Source organism: Macaca fascicularis, chromosome 11, assembly GCF_037993035.2.
Source record: "Macaca fascicularis isolate 582-1 chromosome 11, T2T-MFA8v1.1".
NCBI classification, from domain to species: domain Eukaryota; kingdom Metazoa; phylum Chordata; class Mammalia; order Primates; family Cercopithecidae; genus Macaca; species Macaca fascicularis.
In genome coordinates, this window is record NC_088385.1 from 140,265,370 (window position 1) to 140,290,064 (window position 24,695).

The 24,695-nt window shown below is 43.0% G+C and overlaps 1 protein-coding gene across 46 annotated transcripts; it reads left to right on the plus strand.

Moving 5' to 3' along the window:
* Nucleotides 1–1,130: 1,130 nt before the first annotated feature.
* On the plus strand, nucleotides 1,131–24,523 carry ZNF268 (zinc finger protein 268). 46 transcript variants are annotated; one of them, XR_012420917.1, is made up of 8 exons: nucleotides 1,131–1,163; nucleotides 1,578–1,662; nucleotides 8,679–8,864; nucleotides 13,338–13,464; nucleotides 13,756–13,851; nucleotides 15,304–15,409; nucleotides 19,793–22,448; nucleotides 24,345–24,523. XR_012420917.1 is itself a non-coding variant. In XM_074008537.1 (8 exons), exons 2-7 carry the CDS (start codon nucleotides 1,630–1,632, stop codon nucleotides 19,809–19,811), a joined length of 567 nt encoding a protein of 188 aa, XP_073864638.1. In that variant the 5' UTR covers nucleotides 1,131–1,431; nucleotides 1,578–1,629; the 3' UTR covers nucleotides 19,812–19,855; nucleotides 24,345–24,523. The 46 variants fall into 41 exon arrangements, 33 of the variants coding, with proteins under 33 accessions (XP_073864638.1, XP_073864623.1, XP_073864634.1 ...); XR_012420920.1 differs by having other exon boundaries at nucleotides 1,131–1,431; XR_012420918.1 differs by having other exon boundaries at nucleotides 1,131–1,431; nucleotides 13,383–13,464.
* The last annotated feature ends 172 nt before the right edge of the window (nucleotides 24,524–24,695 follow it).

The window sequence follows — 24,695 nt, forward strand, 5'->3', positions numbered from 1 at the left end:
AGGATATGTACACATGGATGAAGAGTGTGGGATGATAGACAATGAAGACTCAAAAGGTGTTGGGGGGTTTCAGGGACAATGATAAATTACCTAAATGGTACAATGCATATAACGTACAATAGGGCATGGATACCTTAAATGCCTTGACATCACCACTACACAATTGATGCATGTAACAAAATTACACTTGTACCCCATAAATTTATAGAAGTTTTTAAAAGCCAAAAACAAAAGAATTTTAGAAAACTTGTATCTGCCTTTGTGAATGTCACCCCTTCCCAATACTTAAGATCAATAATGATGTTAGTGGATATTTTCAGTTGGTGCAAAAGTAATTGCATCTTTTGCCATTAAAGCCGCAATTACTTTTGTACCAGCCTAATAATTCTTTTTGTATAATGAAATGTGTTGACATTTGCAAGAGCTGCAAAGCTCACTAAACTGATATTTTCCAACTGGGCAATGCATGATGTTATGAAATCATGCATGATAAAAGAATCCATTCAAAGTGCAATGTAGACCAATGGATTTTATGTAATAGAGTAGAAAAAGTTCATCTGCATGGCTTAAGATTGTACACTAACAAACCTATCTCTTGTTCGACTTGTATCTTTATATACTTTAACAAAAACAACATATGCAACAGATTAAACATAGAAGCAGATATGAGAATCCAGCTTTCTAGTAAGTCAGAAAAGACTTAAACATAAAACGAAGCCACTCCTTACTAAATTTTTTCTTTTGTAAAATATATGTAATTTTCATTAAAATATTATTTATGTTAACATGTAATGGGAATTTTATGAATCTTTGTTATTAAAATGTGAAGCAAAATAAGACTTTTACCATTTCAGTAAAGCATGGGTTAGAATACTTGTAACTTAATTTACATCCCTCTAACCGTTGGGCAATTGGTGTCAAGTATTTTGATTCCCTTTATAATTTAAAACTCCCAAGTATGGGAGCTCAGGGACTGGGCCAGGAGGGCCTGAGCTTTCGGGTCACTTTAGCACGCCCCCTCCCGGTGGCCCTTGGCCGGGGCCCTCCGGTGACGGAGTAACTCCTCGCAGAGGCCTCTGGGAGTTGTAGTTTTTCGCCTTCGACTCTCAATGACGCAATTCCTGTGCGACACACGTAACGGCCGCCATTGCTCTGCGCCCACGGTGAAACCCTTGTTCCGCAGATAGCGTTCATCACCCGTCGTGGTCACCGGGTTACCCGAGTCTGGAGTGGTTGCGAACCCTCCTGGCTGCAGATTCGGAGGTGGAGGCAGTACCCCGGACTCTATCCTGCCGCCCCTTCAGGGTTTGGAGGAACCGGAGGCGCGGAATTCCTCCAGTTCCAAGGCGGCGGGACGGGACAGAACTAATCTGCCTTAACTCTCTCCTGCTGCAGACCCGGGGCGGTTGCCTGACCCTAACCTGTGTGTTGGTGAGGGGGTGGAGATGGTGAATCCCGTGGCTGTGGGCGGGAAGGAGCCTCAGCTCCGAGAATGGCAGGCAGCCCTGGTGCCTCGGACCCGCCTGGGTTTGGGCACTGCTGGGAGACCGCTTTCTTCACTGTGCTCTCTCTTCTAGTATCCCTTGCGTCCTGTCACCTCCAGCGAAGCACACAAAAGTGACCGTAGGGATGGCCACCAGGGTCCGAACAGCCTCTATTTGGGTGAGTAGGGTTTTCTTTCACTCTTTTTTTTTTTTCTTTTGAGACGGACTCTGTGGCCCAGGCTGGAGTGCAGTGGCGCGATCTCGGCTCACTGCAAGCTCCGCCTCCCGGGTTCACGCCATTCTCCTGCCTCAGCCTCCGGAGTAGCTGGGACTACAGGCGCCCGCCACTGCGCCCGTTTAATTTTTTAGTATTTTTAGTAGAGACGGGGTTTCACCGTGTTAGCCAGGATGGTCTCGATCTCCTGACCTTGTCATCCGCCCTCCTCGGCCTCCCAAAGTGCTGGGATTACAGGCGTGAGCCACCGCGCCCGGCCTTCTTTCATTCTTGAAAAGCTCTCCCTGAATGCCAACGTGCGCGCACTCCATCTACTCCAAAGTCTGAATGTGCGGGGAGCTTTCTCACCCTACCGCTCTTTTAGGCAACTGGATTGTCGTTTAGAGCATGTTAGACTTTTCAGAAATGCTTCTTGTCATCCGACTTCCTTTTTTCCTCCTTTCCTCAGTCTCTTTTCTGACAACTTTGTACTTTGAACGTTTGAGTTAAACAAGGGATACTAACCTCTTTCAGTTTTTTCAGCCTGCATTTACTGAGGGTCTTCTGTATCTGGGATCTTTGAACCTTATTTTGGAAATTACAGACTTTTTTATTCACTTGTTCAACATTTTTGTTTATTTTATTTTGTTTGCTGGACCCTGGGGCAGGTGCTAAAAATGTAAAGATGGGTTGCTCATTATCCCTGTGTTGAAGAACAGTGGTCTAGGAATGGCGCATAAGAAAGACACAATGACAAGTTAATGAGTGCTCTGGGAGCAGGCTGTGGAAATACACGGGGGCATGCAGGAATGAATCAATTTTGGAAGTAAGGACACCCCCTAACCCCTTACTCCCAGATGCTTCAATGATTCAGAGAGTCTTAAACTTGGGTTTGAAAGATGACATACCTAAAGTAGACGAAGGATTAAAACTAGCCTGGGAAAAAGAAGTAACATGCAAATTAGGCTTGAAATGACCTCATATGGTGAACTTTGGGCACTTAAGGGTTGCTGAAATGTAGAGTTTAATGGTGATAGTAGAAGTGTATATTAAAAAATGAGGCTAGAGCCGTAGGCCTAAGATCATAGAGGGCTTTGAGGACCCCATTAAAAACTTGGATTTTATCATATAGGGCAGGCGGTCCCTAACCCTCAGGCTTCAGACTAGTACCAGTCTGTGGCCTGTTAGGAACTGGGGTGCATGTCAGGAGGCCAGTGGCGGGTTAGCATGATCGCCTGAGCCCCGCCTCCTATCAGAGGTGAGTGGCGGGTTAGTGAGCATGACTGCCGGAGCCCCGCCTCCTATCAGAGGCTGCATTAACTTCTCATAGCACAAACTCTGTTGTGAACTGCACATGCGAAAGATCTAGGTTGCGCACTCCTTATGGGACTCTTAACTAATGCCTGATGATCTGAAGTGTAACAGTTTCATCCAGAAGCCATTGCCACTCCCTACTCCCTGTCCATGGCAAAATTGTCCTCTACAAAACCGGTCCCTCGTTGGGGACTGATGGTATAGGGGAAGGAGTTTACTTATTTAAGTGTTTTCACAAAGAGTTTGAGGGTAGAACAGTCTAGTCTGCAGCAGGTAAGAGAATATAAGGGTTTAAGTAAATTAGTCGTTTTGAGAAAAGAGAGGAGGTAGCTGGGTGCAGTGACTCACACCTGTAATCCCAGTTACTCGGGAGGCTGAGACAGGAGAATCACTTGAACCCAGGAGGCAGAGGTTGCAATCGGCCGAGATTGTGCCACTGCACTCCAGCCTGGGCGACAGAACAAGACTCTGTCCCCAAAAAAAAAAAAAAAAAAAAAGAGGTAAAGAGGCAGAAGAAATTAGATTTCATAACTAGTTGGGTGCAGTGGTAACAGAGGCAGAAAAGCCAGGGATGACAACTAGAGTTGTACTCTGTGGGCCTGGTTGGGAATGTCACCATTTGCTGAGTAAGGGAAGACTATCAGAATTGTGATTGATAGAGGGGGGAGATTTCAGTTTTATATGGATTGGCTCCTCTAGGTAGAGGTTGCTAGTGGGCAGGCGGGCAGGCATGTGTTTCAAGAGAAAGGTCTGGATGAGGTTGCACCAATTAGGTGTGGCCAAAGTAGCTCAGGGAGAATGTGTACCATAAGAAGATAACTGAGGACAGTGGTCAGGGAAATGACAAGAGAAAGCAGGGGAAGAGGTGTTGGAGACTGAGATGGAATCCAAGAAAAGTGAGACAAAATAGATACATGTAATTCACACTTAAAGAAAAGGAAACCTCAAAAATGCTTGTCAAGTGACATGTATGAGGGAGATCAAGTAATATTAGATCATTGTCTTAGTCTGTGCTGCTGTAACAAAATATCACAGACTGGGCAACTTATAACAGATACTACTTTCTCATGATTCTGGAGGCTGAGAAGTTGAAGATCAAGGTGCTGGTAAATATGGTATCTGATGAGGTCTGCTGTCTGTTTTTTTTTTCTTTATTTGAGACAGAGTCTCTCTCTGTTCCCAGGCTGGAGTGCAGTGGTGCAATCTTGGCTCACTGCAACCTCCGCCTCCCGGGTTCAAGTGATTCTCCTGCCTCAGCCTCCCAAATGGCTAGGACTACAGATGTGCGCCACCACCCAGCTAATTTTTTTTTTTTTTTGTATTTTTAGTAGAGACGGAGTTTCACCATGTTGGCCACAATGGCCTCAATCTCCTGACCTTGTGATCCACCCGTCTTGGCCTCCCAAAGTGCTGGGATTACAAGCATGAGCCACCACACCTGGCTCTGCTCTCTTCTTTCTTTTTTTTTTTTTTTGAGACGGAGTCTCGCTCTGTCACCCAGGCTGGAGTGCAGTGGCGTGATCTCGGCTCACTGCAAGCTCCGCCTCCCGGGTTCACGCCATTCTCCCGCCTCAGCCTCCGGAGTAGCTGGGACTACAGGCGCCCGCCACCACGCCCGGCTAATTTCTTTTTGTATTTTTAGTAGAGACGGGGTTTCACCGTGTTAGCCAGGATGGTCTCGATCTCCTGACCTCGTGATCCGCCCGCCTCGGCCTCCCAAAGTGCTGGGATTACAGGCTTGAGCCACTGCGCCCGGCCTGCTCTCTTCTTTCAAGATGGCACTTTCTTGCTACATCCTTACATGATGGCAGGGGGCAAAAAGAGAAGACTGCTGTGTCCTCACATGGCCAAAGAGATGGAAGGGCCAGACGGCTCTCTGAAACCTCTTTTAAGGGGTATTAATCCCATTCCTGAAGGAGAGCCCTCATGATTTAATCACTATTAAAAGTCCCCACCCCCCCCCTTTTTTTTTTTTTTTTTGAGGCTGAGTCACTCTGTCGCCCAGGCTGGTGTGCAATGGCAATCTCTGCTCATCACAACCTCTGCTTCCCGAGTTCAAGTGATTCTCTTGCTTCAGCCTCCTAAGGAGCTGGGATTACAGGCACATGCCACCACACCCAGCTAATTGGCCCCACCTCTTAATACCATCACAATGGGGCTTAAGTTTCAACATGAATTTTGGTGGGATGCAATCATTCAAACCATAGCAGTCATAAAAACCTAAATTGAATTTAGTGGTGATGGGCTGTGTGTGGTGGGTCACGCCTGTAATCCCAGCACTTTAGGAGGCGGAGGTGAGTAGATCACCTGAGGTCAGGAGTTCGAGACCAGCCTGACCAACATGGCGAAACCCCGTCTCTACTAAAAATATGAAAATTAGCTGGGTGTGGTGTTGGGCACCTGTAATCCCAGCTGCACGGGAGGCTGAGGCAGAAAAATCGCTTGAACCTCGGGAATCGGAGGTTGCAGTGAGCCGAGATTGCGCCACTGCACTCCAACCTGGTGTCAGAGCGAGACTACGTCTCAAAAACAACAAAAAAAGAAATGACTGGTGGCTACTTTAGCTTGGGTTCTCAGGGAAGGCCCCCACTAAGGAAGTGACATCTAAGTCTGAGTTACAATAGCAAGCCAGCCTTGTTAAGAGCAGGTAGAAGATCATCCAGGATGGGAACAGCCAGGGCCAAGGCTGTAAGGCAGGAGAAGTTTGACGCCTTTGTAACCTGGAAGGAAGATCTTTGTGGCTGGGGGTAGGGAGTGAGAGAGAGGAGAACAGATGAACACAGGTGGCCAGAGGCCAGATCAGGCTAGGAAACCGTGGGGTCCAGGAGAGGGTGTGGTGCTAAGAAAGGGAGCAACATGATCTGCTTAGGATTTCCAAAGACCCTTCTGAGTGCTGAGTAGAGAACAGGTTGTAGGTGGACAAGAGTAGACACAGAAAGGGGGAAACGAGACTGATTAGGTGACTACAGTGGTTCAGACAAGAGGTAGCAGGGATTTTGTGTAGTGTGGTAGAAATGGAGACACTAGTTAGAGTTGGGGGATGTTTGAAGGTGGAGTCCTCTTTTCTAAGAACCAGCATATGCTTTTCATCTTGGTGATTGTCATTTTGTAGTGTGGTTTATTTTCATTAAGTATTCCTGGTTTTTGGTTTTGTTTTCTTTTGCCATTTCAACCAAATGTTAATGCTCAGTGTCTACTACGTATGAGGTTCTGTGCTAAATCTTTTATTAGGTATTACCACGTTAAAACCTCACAGTGGCCAGGCGCGGTGGCTCACGCCTGTAATCCTAGCACTTTGGGAGGCTGAGGCGGGTGGATCACCAGGTCAGGAGATCAAGACCATCCTGGCTAACACAGTGAAACCCCATCTCTACTAAAAATACAAAAAAATCAGCTGGGCGTGGTGGTGGGCGCCTGTAGTCCCAGCTACTTGGGAGGCTGAGGCAGGAGAATGGCGTGAACCTGGGAGGCGGAGCTTGCAGTGAGCTGAGATCGTGGCACTACGCTCCAGCCTGGGCAACAGAGCAAGACTCCATCTCCAAAAAAATAAATAAAGAACAAAACCTCACAGCAGTCCTAGCCCCAGGTGGTGGTGAATACTGTTATTCTCCTTTGATGAGTAAGGATACTGAGGCCCAGAAAGGGCTAGTTGGAGACCAGGTGGCACCCCTGGTCAGTGTAGAGCCAGGACTTAAAACCAGACAGTCTGGCTCTATGTGCATTTTCCTGGCCTGTGTACTCTTATTTAGTCTCTGGATACAGGTTGAGGATTTCTTAAGAGGCAGAGATTCTAGAATCCTCGATCTTGAAATGTAGAGCAAAATGTAGAGTGGGTGGATAGTGCCCAGTGTTCCCAGAGAAGGCTCTGAGAGATAAGCTGTTGGTCCAGGGAATAATCTTTTTTTTTTTTTTTGGAGACGGAGTCTCGCTCTGTTGCCTAGGCTGGAGTGCAGTGGCACTCACTGCAACCTCTGCTTCCCAGGTTCAAGCAATTCTCCTGCCTTAGCCTCCCAAGTAGCTGGGACTACAGGTGTATGCTGCCACGCCTGGCTAATTTTTTTTTTTTTTTTTGTATTTTAGTAGAGATGGGGTTTTACTGTGTTACCCAGGCTGGTCTCGAACTCCTGAGTTCAGGCAACTCACCCGCCTCAGCCTCCCAAAGTTCTGGGATTACAGGCATGAGCCACCACGCCCAGCCTCCAGGGAATAATCTTAATGTCCATTAACGGTGAATGATGAAATGTGATGGAATACTATTCAGCAACAAAAGGAACAAACTATCGATATGTGCTATGACAAGTATACACCTCATTATGCGAAGTGAAAGAAACCAGACACAAAAGACTAGATACTATGTTATCCCATTTCTATGGCAAACACATGCATATACATATACTAGCAATGCCCCTTCTTTTTTTAACACAAAAGCCAGCTTTCTGTATGTGGTATTCTTCCCCTTGTCGTCATCCCTCAGAGTATGTATTGATCATTGTATTATACCAATACTGGTGCATAGAGGTTGTTCTCTCTTCCCTGTCCTGTCACCGTTTACTGCTGTGTAGATGGCCATAGCATTTTCAACCAGTTATGTAGTTACAGATATTTGGGTTATAAAAATGCCTCGGTGAACAGCCTTTTCATGTCGTTTCATTGTTTCTTTTTCTAATTTTTTATTCCCTTTTTTTAGGCTTTCCCTACTTTTCACCTCTGCTGCCTTCTAGGTCATTGCTACTTTTTTGTGTTCCTCCTAATTTAATCTTCATTTCTGAATTTTATTTCCTAATTTATTCTGATATTTCTCATTTCACATTTTCCAGATGTCTAAGCATCTACCTTCTAGGCTCTTTTATTTTTTGTAAATCTGTCCTCTCAAAGTTTCGTTTTTCTGATGTCTTTTTTTTTTTTTTTTTTTTGAGGCGGAGTCTCGCTCTGTCGCCCAGGCTGGAGTGCAGTGGCCGGATCTCGGCTCACTGCAAGCTCCGCCTCCCGGGTTCACGCCATTCTCCTGCCTCAGCCTCCCGAGTAGCTGGGACTACAGGCGCCGCCACCACGCCCGGCTAATTTTTTTGTATTTTTAGTGGAGACGGGGTTTCATTGTGTTAGCCAGGATGGTCTCGATCTCCTGACCTCGTGATCCGCCTGTCTCGGCCTCCCAAAGTGCTGGGATTACAGGCTTGTGCCACCGCGCCCGGCCTCGTTTTTCTGATTTCTTTTACTTCATTGTGAAATGTTGTGTAACAGTTTTTATGTGGTCAGATATTTTGGTTATGTTTTTATTGTCTGTCAGAGCCTCATTTGGTTCCTTTTTCCCTAATAATAATGTTATATTCCCGCTGCCCTCCCAAACCAGCCTATTAAGACGTCATTTGGTTTGTGGCAGGAAGTCCCTGTTTGGAGCTAGGATGAGCCAGGATCTTTCTGTAGCTTTGCTGTTTGAGGGCCCTGCCTCTGTTTTTGTCATGAAGGGCTCAAAACACGGCCTGAACTCTTGGTGCTAAGCCTTGTCAGGAAGCCATTTCTTTTCTACCTCTAACCCTGCATTTCCTGAAGTTAAACCTGCCTTGTTTTCTAATGTGTTTCTCTCACGTTTATGTGATGTGACCCCTATTTCCTTTTTCCAGAAGTAAATTATGCTTCCTAAAGTAAATTTGCTCTTGAGTCCACAGGTCCCACCTCTCCAAGAACGAAACAGTTCATGGGATAGGATCAGAAAGCTCCAAGGGCAGGAATCCGTCTTGGGCCTGCAGCACCTCCCTGGAGCACCCAGGCAGAAGCGGAAGAGTCGCAGAACAGAGAAAGTCCTAGAGTGGCTGTTTATTTCCCAAGAGCAGCCAAAAATCACCACGTCCTGGGTGAGCTTCTCATTTGTTTATTCCTAGTGTTTTATTTATTACTTTTTTTTTTTTTTTTTTTTTGGTGTGGAGAGGGATGGAGATCCTTAGGTCAAAGGGTTAAGTTAATCACTCCTCAGTTCAGGTCAAGCACCCCCCCCAACTTTTTTTTTTGTGACAGGGTCCTGCTCTGTCGCCCAGACTGGAGCGCAGTGGTGCAGTCATAACTCGCTGCAGCCTCCAACTCCAGGCTCAGGTGATCCTCCAGCCTCAGCCTCTTGAGTAGCCTCTTTAGTGCCACCATGCCTGGCTGAGGTTTTTTATTTTTTATTTTTTTATTTTTTTATTTATTTTTTTTATTTTTTTTTTGTTGAGACAGAGTCTCGCTCTGCCACCCAGGCTGGAGTGCAGTGGCCGGATCTCAGCTCACTGCAAGCTCCGCCTCCCGGGTTCACGCCATTCTCCTGCCTCAGCCTCCCGAGTAGCTGGGACTATAGGCGCCCGCCGCCTCGCCCGGCTAGTTTTTTTTTTGTATTTTTAAAGTAGAGACGGGGTTTCACCATGTTAGCCAGGATGGTCTCGATCTCCTGACCTCGTGATCCGCCCGTCTCGGCCTCCCAAAGTGCTGGGATTACAGGCTTGAGCCACCGCGCCCGGCCTGAGGTTTTTTATTTTTAGTAGAGAGAAGGTCTCCCTATATTGCTCAGGCTGGTCATCAACTCCTGAGCTCAAGCGGTCCCCCTGCCTCAGTCTCCCAAGGTGCTGTGATTACAGTCATGAGCCACTGTGCCTGGCCTGTGGTCCTTTTATCATTGGTTCATGTAAGGTCCTTTATGCCTTTATTTATATATTCTCTTATTTCCTCATCATCAATGTCCATCTCCTTCCCCATCCCTAAAAAGTTATTTTGTGTTTTATTTGTATCCTGTTTTCAAAAAAATGTGTGTTTACAAAATATGTATTGTTCTGGAAGCTTGTTAGAAATGCAGAATATCAGAGTTCACCTCAATGCTGTTAATATAAGACTCTTCATTTTAACAAGATTAAGTGATTCATGCACATTAAAGTTTAAAACAAACTTTATATGAAGCCTATATTCAAATTTTTACCTGGGGTGCTTGTTTTACTTCCAATATTGGCTTGCTTTTTTACTCTCTTAATGCTTACTTTTGATGAACAGGTATTTCTAACTTTTACTGAGTCTGTATTGCACATTTTTTTCTTTTATTGCTAATGACTTTTGTGTCCTATTTTTTTCTTATCCTAAGCTCATAAAGATCTTTTTTTTTGTTACTTTATTACCTTACCTTTAACTTTTAGATTTACCGTACGTTTGGGATTGAGTTCAAATCCATGAACACAGGGTCCTCCCATTATTTAGATCTTTGATTTTTTTTTTTTTTTTTTTTTTTTGAGACGGAGTCTCGCTCTGTCGCCCAGGCTGGAGTGCAGTGGCCGGATCTCAGCTCACTGCAAGCTCCGCCTCCCGGGTTCACGCCATTCTCCTGCCTCAGCCTCCCGAGTAGCTGGGACTACAGGCGCCCGCCACCACGCCTGGCTAGTTTTTTGTATTATTTTTTTAGTAGAGACGGGGTTTCACCGTGTTAGCCAGGATGGTCTTGATCTCCTGATCTCGTGATCCGCCCGTCTCGGCCTCCCAAAGTGCTGGGATTACAGGCTTGAGCCACCGCGCCCGGCCTAGATCTTTGATTTTTAAAAGTCAGTGTTTATAGTTTTGAGCATACAGATCCTACACAGATATTTTAGATTTATATGTAAGTTCTTTCTGTTTCGTTGTTGCTGTTGTAAACAGTATCAGTATCTTAAATTTTTTTTTTTTTTTTTTTTTTTTGAGGAGTCTTTCTCCGTCACTCAGGCTGGAGTGCAGTGGCACGATCTGGGCTCACTGCACCCTCCGCCTCCTGGGTTCAAGCAGTTCTCCCGCCTCAGTCTCCTGAGTAGCTGGGACTACAGGTGCGCACTACCACACCCGGCTAATTTTTGTATTTTTAGTAGAGACGGGGTTTCGCCATGTTGGCCAGGCTGGTTTCAAACTCCTGACCTCAAGTGATCCACCTCCCTCGGCCTCCTAAAATGCTGGGATTACAGGTGTGAGTCATGGCACCAGCCAGTTTCTTAATTACAAAATAAAATGATTTATTGCTGTTATATAGACATATAGCCAACTTTTATGTATTGACCATGTATCCTGTGACCTTGCTACATTCACTAGTTAGTTCTAGGAACTTTAGATTTTTTGATATTTTCTTTGTAAACAGTCATGTCATCTTAATCTTTTTGTTGACATCGTCAGTTTCCTTCTTACTCTCTCTGTAAAAAAGGACAGTTTTGTTTCTTTCCAATCTGTATGATGTTAACTGCAAATTTTATTTCTTTTTTTTTTTCTTTTTTTTGAGATGGAGTCTCACTCTGTCACCCAGGCTGGAGTGCAGTGGCACCATCTTGGCTCACTGCAAGCTCCGCCTCCCAAATTCACGCCATTCTTCTGCCTCAGCCTCCTGAGTAGCTGGGACTACAGGTGCCCACCACCATGCCTGGCTAATTTTTTATGTTTTTAGTAGAGATGGGGTTTCACTGTGTTAGCCAGGATGGTCTCGATCTCCTGACCTCGTGATGCACCCGCCTCGGCCTCCCAAAGTGCTGGGATTACAGGTGTGAGCCACTGCGCCTGGCCCAAATTTTATTCCTTTAATAGATATATAATTATTAATTAAGCTTATCTATTTGTTTGTTTGTTTGTTGTCTTGAGATGGTGTCTCACTCTGTCGCCTAGGCTGGAATACAGTAGCACGATCTTGGCTGACTGTAACCTCTGCTTCCCGGGTTCAAGTGAGTCTCCTGCCTTAGCCTCCTGAGTAGCTAGGACTACAGGTGTGTGCCACCATGCCCAGCTACTTTTTTGTAGTTTTAGTAGAGACGGGGTTTTACTGTGTTAGCCAGGATAGTCTTGTTCTCCTGACTTCGTGATCTGCCTGCCTTGGCCTCCCAAAGTGCTGGGATTACCGGCGTGAGCCATCCTGGCCCGTTTATCTGTTCTTGAGTAAGTTTGGTAATTTGTGTCTTCCAAGTAATATGTCCTTTTCATCTAACTTACCAAATTTATGTGCATAGAGTAGTTTGTCTTTTCATGTCTGTGGGTTCAGTAATGATAACTTCTTTTCATATATGATACTTGCCATGTATGTCTTCTCTTTTTGTTTTAACGTAAGTTTTCATTTCATTTGTATAAATACCTAGGGCGTAGTTGCTGGATTATATGGTAAGACTGTTTAGATTTGTGAGAAGTTGCCAAACTGGCTTCCAAAGAGACTCTGCCACTTTTCATTCCCACCAGCAATGAATAAGAGTTCCTGTTGCTCCACATCCTCTCCAGCATTTGGTGGTCAGTTTTTTGGATTTTGTCCATTCTCGTAGATGTGTAGTGGTGTCTTACTTTTGTCTAGATTTGCAATTCCCTAATGACATATGGCATTGAGCATGCCTTGTATGCTCATTTACCATCTGTATATTTTCATGTCTAGGTCTTTTATCCCACAGAGTGGCTGCTACTTACGGCAGTTACCTTTTTAGTCCATAAAGTTTTAATGTGTCTTTTCTTCTAGGTACCTATAGTACCCTTTCACAGATTCCACCTGACCCTGTCAAATAGCATTGCTTACTTCTTCCTTTGTGCCCATGTTGTAATCTGTGTTCTTTTATTTTAACTTCGTTGACTTCCAGTTGCATTTGCATATGTAGCTTTCCTTCCTTGTGCAGTGCTGAATGCTTCTTGGGGGCAGGACTCTATTTCATTCATTTTTATATTCCCGGCACCTAGAGGTCGGTAACTGTATTGCAGATGTAGGAGTGATCATTCGAACTTCTTTGTCTGACTGTCCTGCCTTTAGTACTGAATGTCCCATGTCTGAGGACCCTTGTATAGATGGTTTCTAGGATAGCTTAAAACTTTAAAGAGAGTTTATTGCATTTGTTAAAGAGAGTTTATCTAGTTGTCAAATGTTAAATGAAAGATGACTGATTTATGGCCAGGCGCGGTGGTTCACACCTGTAATCCCAGCATTGTGGGAGGCCCAGGCGGGCAGATAATGAGGTCAGGAGATCGAGACCATCCTGGCTAACACGGTGAAACCCCATCTCTACTAAAAATACAAAAAATTAGCCAGGTGTGGTGGTGGGCACCTGTGGTCCCAGCTACTAAGGAGGCTGAGGCAGGAGAATGGCGTGAACCCAGGAGGCGGAGCTTGTAGTGAGCCAAGATCACACCACTGCACTCCAGGCTGGGCAACAGAGCAAGACTCCGTCTCAACGAAAGAAAAAAAAAGAAAGATGACTGATTTAATGCACATTGATGCATGTTTTCAGTACAATTTTTGTTCTCACAAAGTTGAACATCAGTAATAGACACCCTAAGCAGCTAGTTTTCCACAAACCTAGTAAAATAACTTGAGATTGGATGAGAGTATTGTATTTCAGGGACCATTGTCATTCATGGATGTGTTTGTGGATTTTACCTGGGAGGAGTGGCAGCTGCTAGATCCAGCACAGAAGTGCCTGTACAGGAATGTGATGTTGGAGAACTATAGCAACCTGGTGTCCCTAGGTAAGTGCTGCCTCCCTGAGGAGGTGTGTGCTTGATCTCCAGGCTTCTTCTTGGTTGCTGAAAACTGGAGGCCTTCTGTGAAATACTTAGTGATTTTGGACTTAGATTTTAAGGCCAGATTTTCTTAGTTCCCTGTTGGCAGCAGAGTATGCCAGTTGAATGGTCTTTACTTTGCCAAATTGCAACAAGGCAGCTTCATCATGCTACCTCCAAACCAAATCTTCCCCATTCTTCAGAATCTCTGAATCCCAACCTGTTTGTTCCAGGTTGTCTGTGATTTTCTGTTTATAGGGTATCAACACACCAAACCTGATATCATCTTCAAGTTGGAACAAGGAGAAGAGCTGTGTGTGGTGCAGGCCCAAATTCCAAATCAGTCCTGTCCAAGTGAGTGATGGAGACAAATCTTTTCCTCTTTATTCAGAATTAGCATGAATTCTAATGTGATGTACTCCTCTTGTTTGTACTGTGCCTCACGTAATACCATGCGCTCTTTTTTTTTTTCTTTTTTTTGAGACAGAGTTTCACTCTGTTTCCCAGGTTGGAGTGTAGTGACATGATCTCGGCTCGCTGCATCCTCTGCCTCCTGGGTTCAAGCAGTTCTTCTGCGTCAGCCTCCTGAGTAGCTGGGATTACAGTTGTGCGCCACCACGCCCAGCTAATTTTTGTATTTTTAGTTGAGACGGGGTTTCGCCATGTTGGCCAGGCTGGTCTCGAACTCCTGACCTCAAGTGATTTGCCTGCCTCAGCCCCCTGAAGTGCTGGGATTACAGGCATGAGCCACCACGCCCAGCCTTACCATCCACTCTTAATCTTCTGGTTGGCGTCCTTATTTCCCTCCTTACTCTGTCTTGGTGATAGACTCACTTCATTATGCATTTTAGCAAACCTTTCCTCTTTCCTTCACTTGATGTGACTCTCATACTCCTTCTCTTTCCTTTCTGTAGTTTGAAAATTACGTTTAAATCCCTTACACATAAATTCAACAGCCACAGTCCCATCTTCCTTCTTTTTGAAACCTGTTAGTAGATTCTACCCCTTTTATGCTTCTCTATGCTAATGGCCTTTTTTTTTTTTTTTTTTTTTTTGAGACAGAGTGTCACTCTGTCGCCTAGGCTGGAGTGCAGTGGCACGACCTGGGCTCACTGCAAACTCTGCCTCCCGGGTTCACGCCATTCTCCTGCCTCAGCCTTCCGAGTAGCTGGAACTACAGGCGCCCGCCACCAAGCCTGGCTAATTTTTTGTCTTTTTAGTAGAGGCAGGGTTTCACCATGTTAGCCAGGATGGTCTCGATCTCCTGACTTCATGATCCACCCACCTCAGCCTTTCAAAGTGCTAGGATTACAGGCATCAGCCACCGCGCCCAGCCTTGCTAATGGCTTTAACATTAATCACTCTGTACCTTCTGAGCACATTCCTTTGTCATTTGATAGTGCCCATGATCCTGCAGTGACACCTGTTGATCCTGCTCTTGTGCTGCATGACCAAGCACTTTTTCCCTTCATGTTCTCCTGGGCTTCTCTTGCTCTTCTGAATCCAAGGGGTCTTTATTCTTCATTTCCCTCATATAGTGTAACTTTTAAAAGGCTCACATATTAGCTGAGCATGGTGGTGTGCACCTGTTGTCCCAGCTCCTTGGGAGGCTGAGGTAGGAGGATTGCTTGAGCCCAGGAAGTTGATGCTGCAGTGAACTATGATTGTGCCACTAGACTCTGGCCTGGGTGATAGCGAGATCTCATCTCAAAAAAAGAAGACTTCTGTCTGAGTCCATTTGTGTTGCTATAATAAAATACTACAGACTAGGTAATTTTATAAAGCACAGAAATTTATTTCTCACAGTTTTGAAGGCTGGAAAGTCCAAAGCCAAGGTGCTGGCAGGTTTGGTGTCTGGTGAGGGCCTGCTCTGTGCTTCCAAGATGACTCCTTGTTGCTGCATCCTCTGGAGGTGAGGAACACTGGGGGACAGAAAGAGGGCAAAACAGGCCTAAGATCGTTCCCTCAAGCCCTTTTAGAAACCACTAATCCATTCATTAGGGCAGGACTTTGTCTTCTTCTCTTAATACCACCACAATGGGGATTAAGGTTCAACATGAATTTTAGAGGGGACACATTCAGACCTTAACAACTTCCATTCGGAAGATTTAAGCTCTTTTCCTCTACTGGTAATTGATAGCCACAATGGTCTTTTATCTGCCCTTTGGTCCTGGTTTAGATTGATTCACTGGCATCTTCCTTGTACCACTCCCTGGCCTCATTTTCAGAAACTGAAATTGTCTCTCCCACTGCTCCATAGCCACGTACATACCACCTTCTTTTCATCTTTCTTTTTGTTCATCCTGCTGTTTCTTCCATTTTAAGGTTTTTTTCCTAACACTGGATAAGTCAGCTTGAATTTCCTTTCTGTGCAGGGCTCCCTTACTAGTTTTGGTACAGTCTGTTAGCATTTTGTTCCTTTAAAAAGAGGTCTTTTAAAACCCTCATTGTCTCAATTCCCACTCAAAAAGAAGCCAATATTGTCATGTCTGGATTGTTGTACTTAGCTAAATTTATTCATTTTACTCTTTTTATACTAATTCATCTTTGGTGTTACTGTCAGATATGTTTCCCTGAACACCCCATTTATTCTATCACTAGCTTGACAGCATAAATCAACAGTTAGTCCTTGTATTACTAGGATTGCTTCAGCTGCAGTTGTTGGTCAATCCCAGACCAACTAATTTAAGAAGTGATTTATTATTACACATCACAAAAAGTCCTGAGGTGGGGCAGCTCCAGGATCAACTAAGTGATTGACTCACTCAATCACCAAGGGCCCATCTAGGTATGTTGGCATTTTCCTTAGGTTATCTTCTTTAATGATCCTCAAATGGCTCTTGCAGTTCTAGTTGATGCCTGTGGATATACCAGTGGCTAGTGAAATAAAAAGGGCTGTTTCTTCACACATGAGTCTGTCAGACAAGAAAACTCATCCCAGGAGGTCTCAAGCAGACTGATCGTGTTCAACAGGCTAAATTTTTGTCACATGCCCCTGTCTGAGGAAGGCTCTGGAAAGGCAAATGGGGCTATCTCTGTTGGCTTAGATAAATTATGCTTTACCTTTTGGAAGCCGGGCTGGGGATAGAAATGGGTCCTCACTTCCCTGACTGAAGCACATCACCGTAAGGATGGGGGTGGAAAAGAATCAGGTTACTGCCAGCCAGGAACAGGGCAGAAGAACCACTGGGTAAGCAGCACTGTCTGCCTTCACCTTCCTTGGCCAGGCAGCACCTGTCACACCCTTCTTCCCAACCATCCATCTTCAAATATTTGCTGCAACCCATATGTTTATTCTTGTACTACATTAATACAAGTCTAGGATCCTGTTCCCATTCAGAGCTGGGAGTAGTTATCTATGGTCTATAGACCTATAATCAAAGATAAATTAAACACATCCAGTCATCCAAATGTAGCGGGATAGAGACAAGTCTAGGGTCCCCCAGTTCCAGGAGGGCAGCAGCAGTGAACATCACATGGTAGCCACTGGTTTACACTCTAGGCTTTGTCAGGATTTCTTTCTGTGGCAGTGAAATAAGCTACCTGAGGAACCTTTGTTTCTGCTCTGCAAGCATAATTTCCTTTTCCATCATCATCTGTGATTAAACTCAAGATGGTCACTGGGGAGACTGCTTTTCTGTAGCTTCAGAATCTCAATTCTCTTGGTGTTTATTTGGGTTCCCAGTGATTGCCTTTGGACCACAGCCAGGAACCATATTTAATATGGTCTTGAATCATATTTAAATAATTTTCAAGCTTTAGAATGCCTGGGCCGGGTGCAGTGGCATTTGTCTGTGATCCCAGCAGTTTGGGAGGCCAAGGTAGGAGGATCACTTGAGGCCAAGAGCTTAAGACCAGCTTGGGCAATATAGTGAAACCCCAGCTTTACCAAAAATTTTTAAAAATTAGCTGGTCATGATGGCTGTTGCCAGTGGTCCCAGTTACTTGGGATGTTGAAGTGGGAGGATCAATTGAGTCTGGGAGGTTGAAGATGCAGTGAGCAATGATTGCACCACTGCACTTGAATCTGGGTGACAGAGAGGGATCCAGTCTCTTGTTTTGTTTTGTTTTGTTTTGAGATGGAGTCTTGGTCTGTTGCCTAGGCTGGAGTGCAGTGGTGCAGTCTTGGCTCACTGCATCCTCCACCTCCCAGGTTCCAGCGATTCTCCTGCCTCACCTGAGTAGCAGGGATTACAGGTACGTGCCACCACACCTGGCTGATTTTTGTGTTTTTAGACAGGGTTTCACCATGTTGGTCAGGCTGGTCTCGAACTCCTGACCTCAGGTGATCTGCCCGCCTCAGCCTCCCAAGGCGTTGGGATTACAGACATGAGCCACTGCGCCTGGCAAACCCTCTTTAAAAAAAAAAAAAAAGGCCAGACACTCTGGCTCATGCCTGTAATCCCAGCACTTTGGGAGGCTGAGGCAGGTGGATCATGAGGTCAAGAGATCAAGACCATCCTGGCCAACATGGTGAAACCCCATCTCTACTAAAAATACAAAAATTAGCTGGATGTGGTGATGCATGCCTGTAATCCCAGCTACGGGAGGCTGAGTCAGGAGAATTGCTTGAACCTGGAAGGTGGAGATTGTAGTGAGCCTACATCACACCACTGCCCTCCAGCCTGGTGACAGAGTGAGATTCCATCTAAAGAAAAAAAAAGAAGCCTGTCTTTTAGTTACTGGGTTTGGTATTCCCTGATTTTTTAAATTCTTTGAACTCCACCTTGGGGTGTCAAGTATAATCCTATTTTTGCCATTATTGTTACAAAGAGCATGCTGGAGAGAAGATACATTAGATTTCAAATGATGAAAGCAGAGCTATAGGAACCAAGCAAAGATAAGGATGGGTATGTTACCAGCAACAGAAGGAATGGAAGGATAAAATATAGGATTTGATAGTTAGGATGGCTTCAGTATCAAACAGCTGTTTGCCTACCCTGTGCCCATTCTTTTCTATGACTGCTAGAGAAAACATCTTCAGTGTCTTTTTAACTCTTGTGGTAGTTGCCTCCATATTTCTAAATAACCAGCTTATTCTGCTACACCTTGGCTTTCTCCCCTAATGATTGCTCAGTATAGAAAGGTGATTTACTTCTCTTTCACTCTTCTCCGTCCATACCTTCCCACCGTATGCACACTTATGATGGAGACATGTCTCTTCACGTGTTCCCATACCTCCATCATTCTGATGCAGTTATTTCATGTTTTTGGTTAGATCTGTCTTCAATTTTTATGTTGGTATGACTGTAATTTCTGTTTATAGGTAAATCATGAAAGTATACAGTGATTTATATTTGTTTCTAAATTTGTATTTTTTTCTGTAGTTAAGTTTTTGCTTGTTTAATTTTGTTATCATTACGGTATTAATCATGTATTTAACTGCAGACTCTCCTTTCAGTATCTGAATATTCTTGGCTGATACTTTCAGCCAAATTATTAATTGTATTCCTTTTTTCTTCCTAGTGATACTGACTGCTAAGTTTTTCTGACTTCCTTCAGAGTAGCTTAGTTTTTCTTAAGACCTTCTGTGCAATTTTTATCCTAGGATCTCCTTTTTGATTTTATTTTCTATATCCTGTGTCATTTCTTTTCTTGGAGCAACTCGAGTAGCTTCCTGGAAAAGGGTGATAGAAACATTGAGACCTCTGTATCTGAAAATGTTTTGACTTTATTCCTCATTGCTCTGTTTTCTGTCCTCTAGTTTTCCTAATGAGAAGTCTGATGGCATTCTAATTTTTGTTACATTGTAGGAAGCTTTTTGTTTCGGTTTTGATTTCTCTGAATAGTTTTAAGAACTGCTTCTTGTCCTGTTAGGGAATGATGTTCCCTCTCAGTTTATTTTTATCCATTTGCTAGGTATTGAGATGTTATTCCCAGGAGGACTGTGCAGTAATCTGCATTATCCTCTGCCATTTCTTTAGAAGGTAGCATAGTTTTTGGCACATAGTAGGCATTTAATAATTATTTTTTGAATAAATCTAATGTTCATAGATCCCTAATGACATCTTTATATTATCTTCATTGTTCCTTGTGCCTATTTTGCCTTCTTTATCCAATATGCAAAACTTTTTAACTTCTTATCAGTTTACTATGCTTGTCTTCAGTTTGGTTTTTTTTTTATTTTTCTCAGTATCCAGTAGTTTGAGTGTTTTTACACCTGAGAATTTATTTATATTCAGATCTGATATCTGAAACTAAAAAACCTCATGATATGGCATTTCATAGGCAACTTTCTAGTATACTACAATCATGTTGTTATTTATAACATATGACTAATTGTTCTCATTTCTAGACACAGTCTGGAAAATTGATGATCTTATGGAATGGCATCAGGAAAATAAAGACAAGCTGGGAAGTACGGCAAAAAGCTTTGAATGCACTACATTTGGAAAACTATGTCTTCTTAGTACAAATTATCTTTCAAGACAAAAGCCTCATAAATGTGGCACGCATGGAAAGGGTTTGAAATATATAGATTTCACTAGTAATTATGCTGGAAAAAATCCTAATGGGTTTCAGGTACATGGAAAATCATTCTTCCATTCTAAACAGGAGCAAAGTGTTATAGGAATAAAATACTGTGAAAGTAATGAATCTGGAAAAGCTGTCAATAAGAAATCGCAACTTATGTGCCAACAAGTGTATATGGGCGAAAAACCCTTTGGATGTAGCTATTGTAAGAAAGCCTTCAGCAGCAAGTCATACCTTGTAGTGCATCAGCGAACTCATGCAGAAGAGAAACCCTATGGGTGTAATGAATGTGGGAAAGACTTCAGTAGTAAATCATACCTCATTGTACATCAGAGAATTCATACAGGAGAGAAACTGCATGAATGTGGTGAATGTGGGAAAACATTCAGTTTCAATTCACAACTTGTTATACATCAGAGAATCCACACAGGTGAGAATCCGTATGAGTGCTGTGAATGTGGGAAGGTCTTCAGTAGGAAAGACCAGCTTGTTTCACACCAGAAAACTCATTCAGGACGGAAACCATATGTGTGTAATGAATGTGGGAAAGCTTTTGGTTTAAAATCACAGCTCATTATACATGAAAGAATTCATACAGGAGAGAAACCATATGAATGCAATGAATGTCAGAAAGCCTTTAATACAAAGTCCAACCTTATGGTACATCAGAGAACCCATACAGGGGAGAAACCTTATGTTTGTAGTGATTGTGGAAAAGCCTTTACATTCAAATCACAGCTCATTGTACATCAGGGGATTCACACAGGAGTAAAGCCCTATGGGTGTATTCAGTGTGGGAAAGCATTCAGTTTGAAATCACAGCTCATTGTACATCAGAGAAGTCACACAGGAATGAAACCTTATGTATGCAACGAATGCGGCAAAGCCTTCAGGAGCAAGTCTTACCTTATTATACATACAAGGACTCATACAGGAGAAAAACTCCATGAATGCAACAATTGTGGGAAAGCCTTCAGTTTTAAATCACAGCTCATTATACATCAGAGGATTCATACAGGAGAGAACCCCTATGAATGCCACGAATGTGGGAAAGCCTTCAGTCGGAAATACCAGCTTATTTCACACCAGAGAATTCATGCAGGAGAGAAGCCTTATGAATGCACTGACTGTGGAAAAGCTTTTGGTTTAAAGTCACAGCTTATTATACACCAGAGAACTCATACAGGGGAGAAACCATTTGAATGTAGTGAGTGTCCGAAAGCCTTTAATACAAAGTCAAACCTGATTGTACATCAGAGAACTCATACAGGAGAGAAACCCTATGGTTGTAATGAATGTGGAAAAGCCTTTACGTTCAAATCGCAGCTCATTGTACATCAAGGAGTGCACACTGGAGTGAAGCCCTATGGATGCAGTCAATGTGAAAAAACCTTTAGTTTGAAGTCCCAGCTCATTGTACATCAGAGAAGTCACACAGGAGTAAAACCATATGGATGCAGTGAGTGTGGGAAAGCCTTCAGGAGCAAGTCATACCTTATTATACATACGAGAACTCATACAGGAGAGAAACCACATGAGTGCAGGGAATGCGGGAAATCCTTTAGTTTCAATTCACAACTCATTGTGCATCAGAGAATTCACACTGGAGAAAATCCCTATGAATGCAGTGAATGTGGAAAAGCCTTTAATAGGAAAGACCAGCTCATTTCACATCAGCGAACTCATGTGGGGGAAAAGCCTTATGGGTGCAGTGAATGTGGGAAAGCTTTTAGCAGCAAGTCATACCTAATTATACACATGAGAACTCATTCAGGTGAGAAACCATATGAATGTAATGAATGTGGGAAAGCCTTCATTTGGAAGTCACTACTCATTGTACATGAGCGAACTCATGCAAGGGTAAACCCTTATAAATGCAGTCAATGTGAGAAATCCTTCAGTGGGAAGCTACGCCTTCTTGTACACCAGAGAATGCACACAAGAGAGAAACCATATGAATGCAGTGAGTGTGGAAAAGCCTTCATTAGGAATTCTCAGCTCATTGTACATCAGAGAACTCATTCAGGAGAGAAACCCTATGGGTGCAATGAATGTGGGAAAACCTTCTCTCAAAAATCAATTCTCAGTGCACATCAGAGAACACATACAGGAGAGAAGCCTTGTAAGTGCACTGAGTGTGGGAAAGCCTTTTGTTGGAAGTCACAGCTCATTATGCATCAGAGAACTCATGTAGATGACAAACATTGATAATTTTATGAAACTCCAGAAAGTGAATTCACAAGAAATCACAAAGTCATATATAAAGAGAAACTCTGTAAGTGGAATCATCTTGTCATCTTCCAGAAAACTCATACTGAATAGAAACTTCATGAATACACAGCATATGGAAAGGCATCTACAGAAAGCTGTTCTTTACATACAGAAAAAATAGTAGAAAATACACAGAAAACTGAATTTAGTAACCACTCTGAAAATTCTCAGCAGCAAGTCATACCTTTTTTAAAAAGTTCATACAGGTGAGGAACCATGTTAAACAAATGTTGTAAAGTCATTTATTAACATAAGATTCACAAAGAGGAAACTTCATGAACCAGATGAATATATAATAGACTTCTTTGAAATTCATAGTTTACAGGATTTTAATGAGAGAAATTATTGAGCTAATGAATAGCAGAATTAACAAAAGTACAAACATTTTATGTATCGGAAGCATATACCTTGGAGGAACCATGCTGTAAGGGAAAGTTTAAATCTGGAAATGACAGACCCCTAGGGAAAAAATATAGGAGTGAACATCTATGAATGTATCATATAAGCCACAGCTGGACTGTTAACCTCACCTTATATCAGAAGCTTCATTCTAAAAAAAAACCCCAACCTATTATTATATTTTAATATTAATTTTGAAGAATGATTTCCTTTTGGAATCATTTTAAGAGAAATTGTATTCCAGGTGTTCCAAATTTTCAGGAAAAGATTTGAGTAAATTATAAGATACAGATTATTTCATTGTACAAGTGAATCTAGTAAGGCGGTTAACAAGAAGAAGTTACATACCAGAGCCTGCAGGGATATTTAGATATCTTCCTATGTATACTACATAATATGAACTTGGCAGTTTGGCATTTTACTTGTGAATGCCGTATGTGAGACAAAAGTAAATATCTTCCAGAGATTTCTACTCTGCATACCAACATTGTTTCTTTGTGGCTTACCAAATATAACTTGTTACTAGAATGACTTAGTAAAAATGCATTTCCACACTGCAAACATTTTGTTGTGTATCTTCTGCCCTTTGGAAGCAGCCTTGGCAGCAACGTCTTTAGTTATAGTAATCAATATAAGGCATACTTCATGTGTTTGTGTAGCCTGGAATGTATTCTACTGTCACTGGTTAGAACATCTTGATTTCCTCTTAGAGAAACATTCCCTCACAGTATATGCAGTCATGATGGAACCACCATTCAAGATGCCCTGCCAGGGACTTGGCATGAGCACTGTTGTCAGCTGAGGCTCAGAACTGTACATGGTTAACAGGTTTTTCAGGTTCAGAAAAAGCAACATGAGCTTTTGTTCTATGGTGGTATCTTGATGTAATAAGTAGCTATTTCAGTAGAGGTTCCTAGAACAGCTTTTGTTACTGTCATTTTCTTAACCTTGTTCACTTGTCTTTTATTTTGAGCTATTGGGTGTGCTTTTAATACATTCCTTGTTGGATTGCATTAGCCATTGTGTATCTGTGTATGTAGCTTACTAAATCAGACTGCTTCAGAAATGGGTGGTAGAGAGAGGTGTAGGCAGAAGCTTGCAAGGATATGTGGATATTTGGAAACGGCTGTTTCCCAAGACAGGATGGAAGTCCTTCAAGTCTCCATTTATATTCCACAGCAGAAACTTGGCCCATGCTATGAAGTCATGAAATGAATTGTTGGCATCATGTGCTCACTGAGGCTCTGGGGAAATGGATAAGTTGTCACTGAAAAAATTTAAACAATTCTGGAGTGTGGTCAAGAGGGACTGCTTTTGATACCCATGTATATAATGATCTTAAAACTTCAATTTAAAATTGCGTGTTGTCAGTGATACTACTTAGTTATGTGTAGCTGTAGAGTCAGAGTGGTGAAAAATTCTGCCAGTTGCTTACTCACAAAATTAGTTTTATTCACTACCTCATCAGGTTTGTTAGGTGAGTGGGCATTAATCTGTGAATAGTGCTACCCTGGCAGTTAGATTAGGGCTATCTTGGAGGAATATGAGGATTCAACACTGCAAATATTTCTGAAACACCTTCTGCTTTGTACTCTATTAGAGGAGGGAACCCTGTCTCTTGCCCAAAGAAATTGTCATCCTTGAAGGTGAGGAATTTTAATGGTTTCTGAATACCTAACTATTATTGTGTTCTGCTTATACAGAATCCAACCTCAAGATACCTTGGGTGAAGAATGATGATTCACAGAAGGGAAGAGAAATCTTACATAAACAAATAATTGCAGATATTTGCTAAAGTGTATCCCCCAATCCGGGAAATACTGTAAAGGTGTATATTATTATTGATGTACCAAAGAAGACAGAATAAATTCATAAGAGAAAATTTATATTCAGCTTACTACTACCTAGGGTTAGATTTTAGTTTGTTGCTAGTCTACACGCAGCCTTGCTTGGTAGAAGCCAGAAGTGTTGACAGTATTGAGGACAGCACTCAGATACTGTGGGAAAGAATAATACTTGATTAGGACTTAATACTGTTTAATGAAATGAAAATT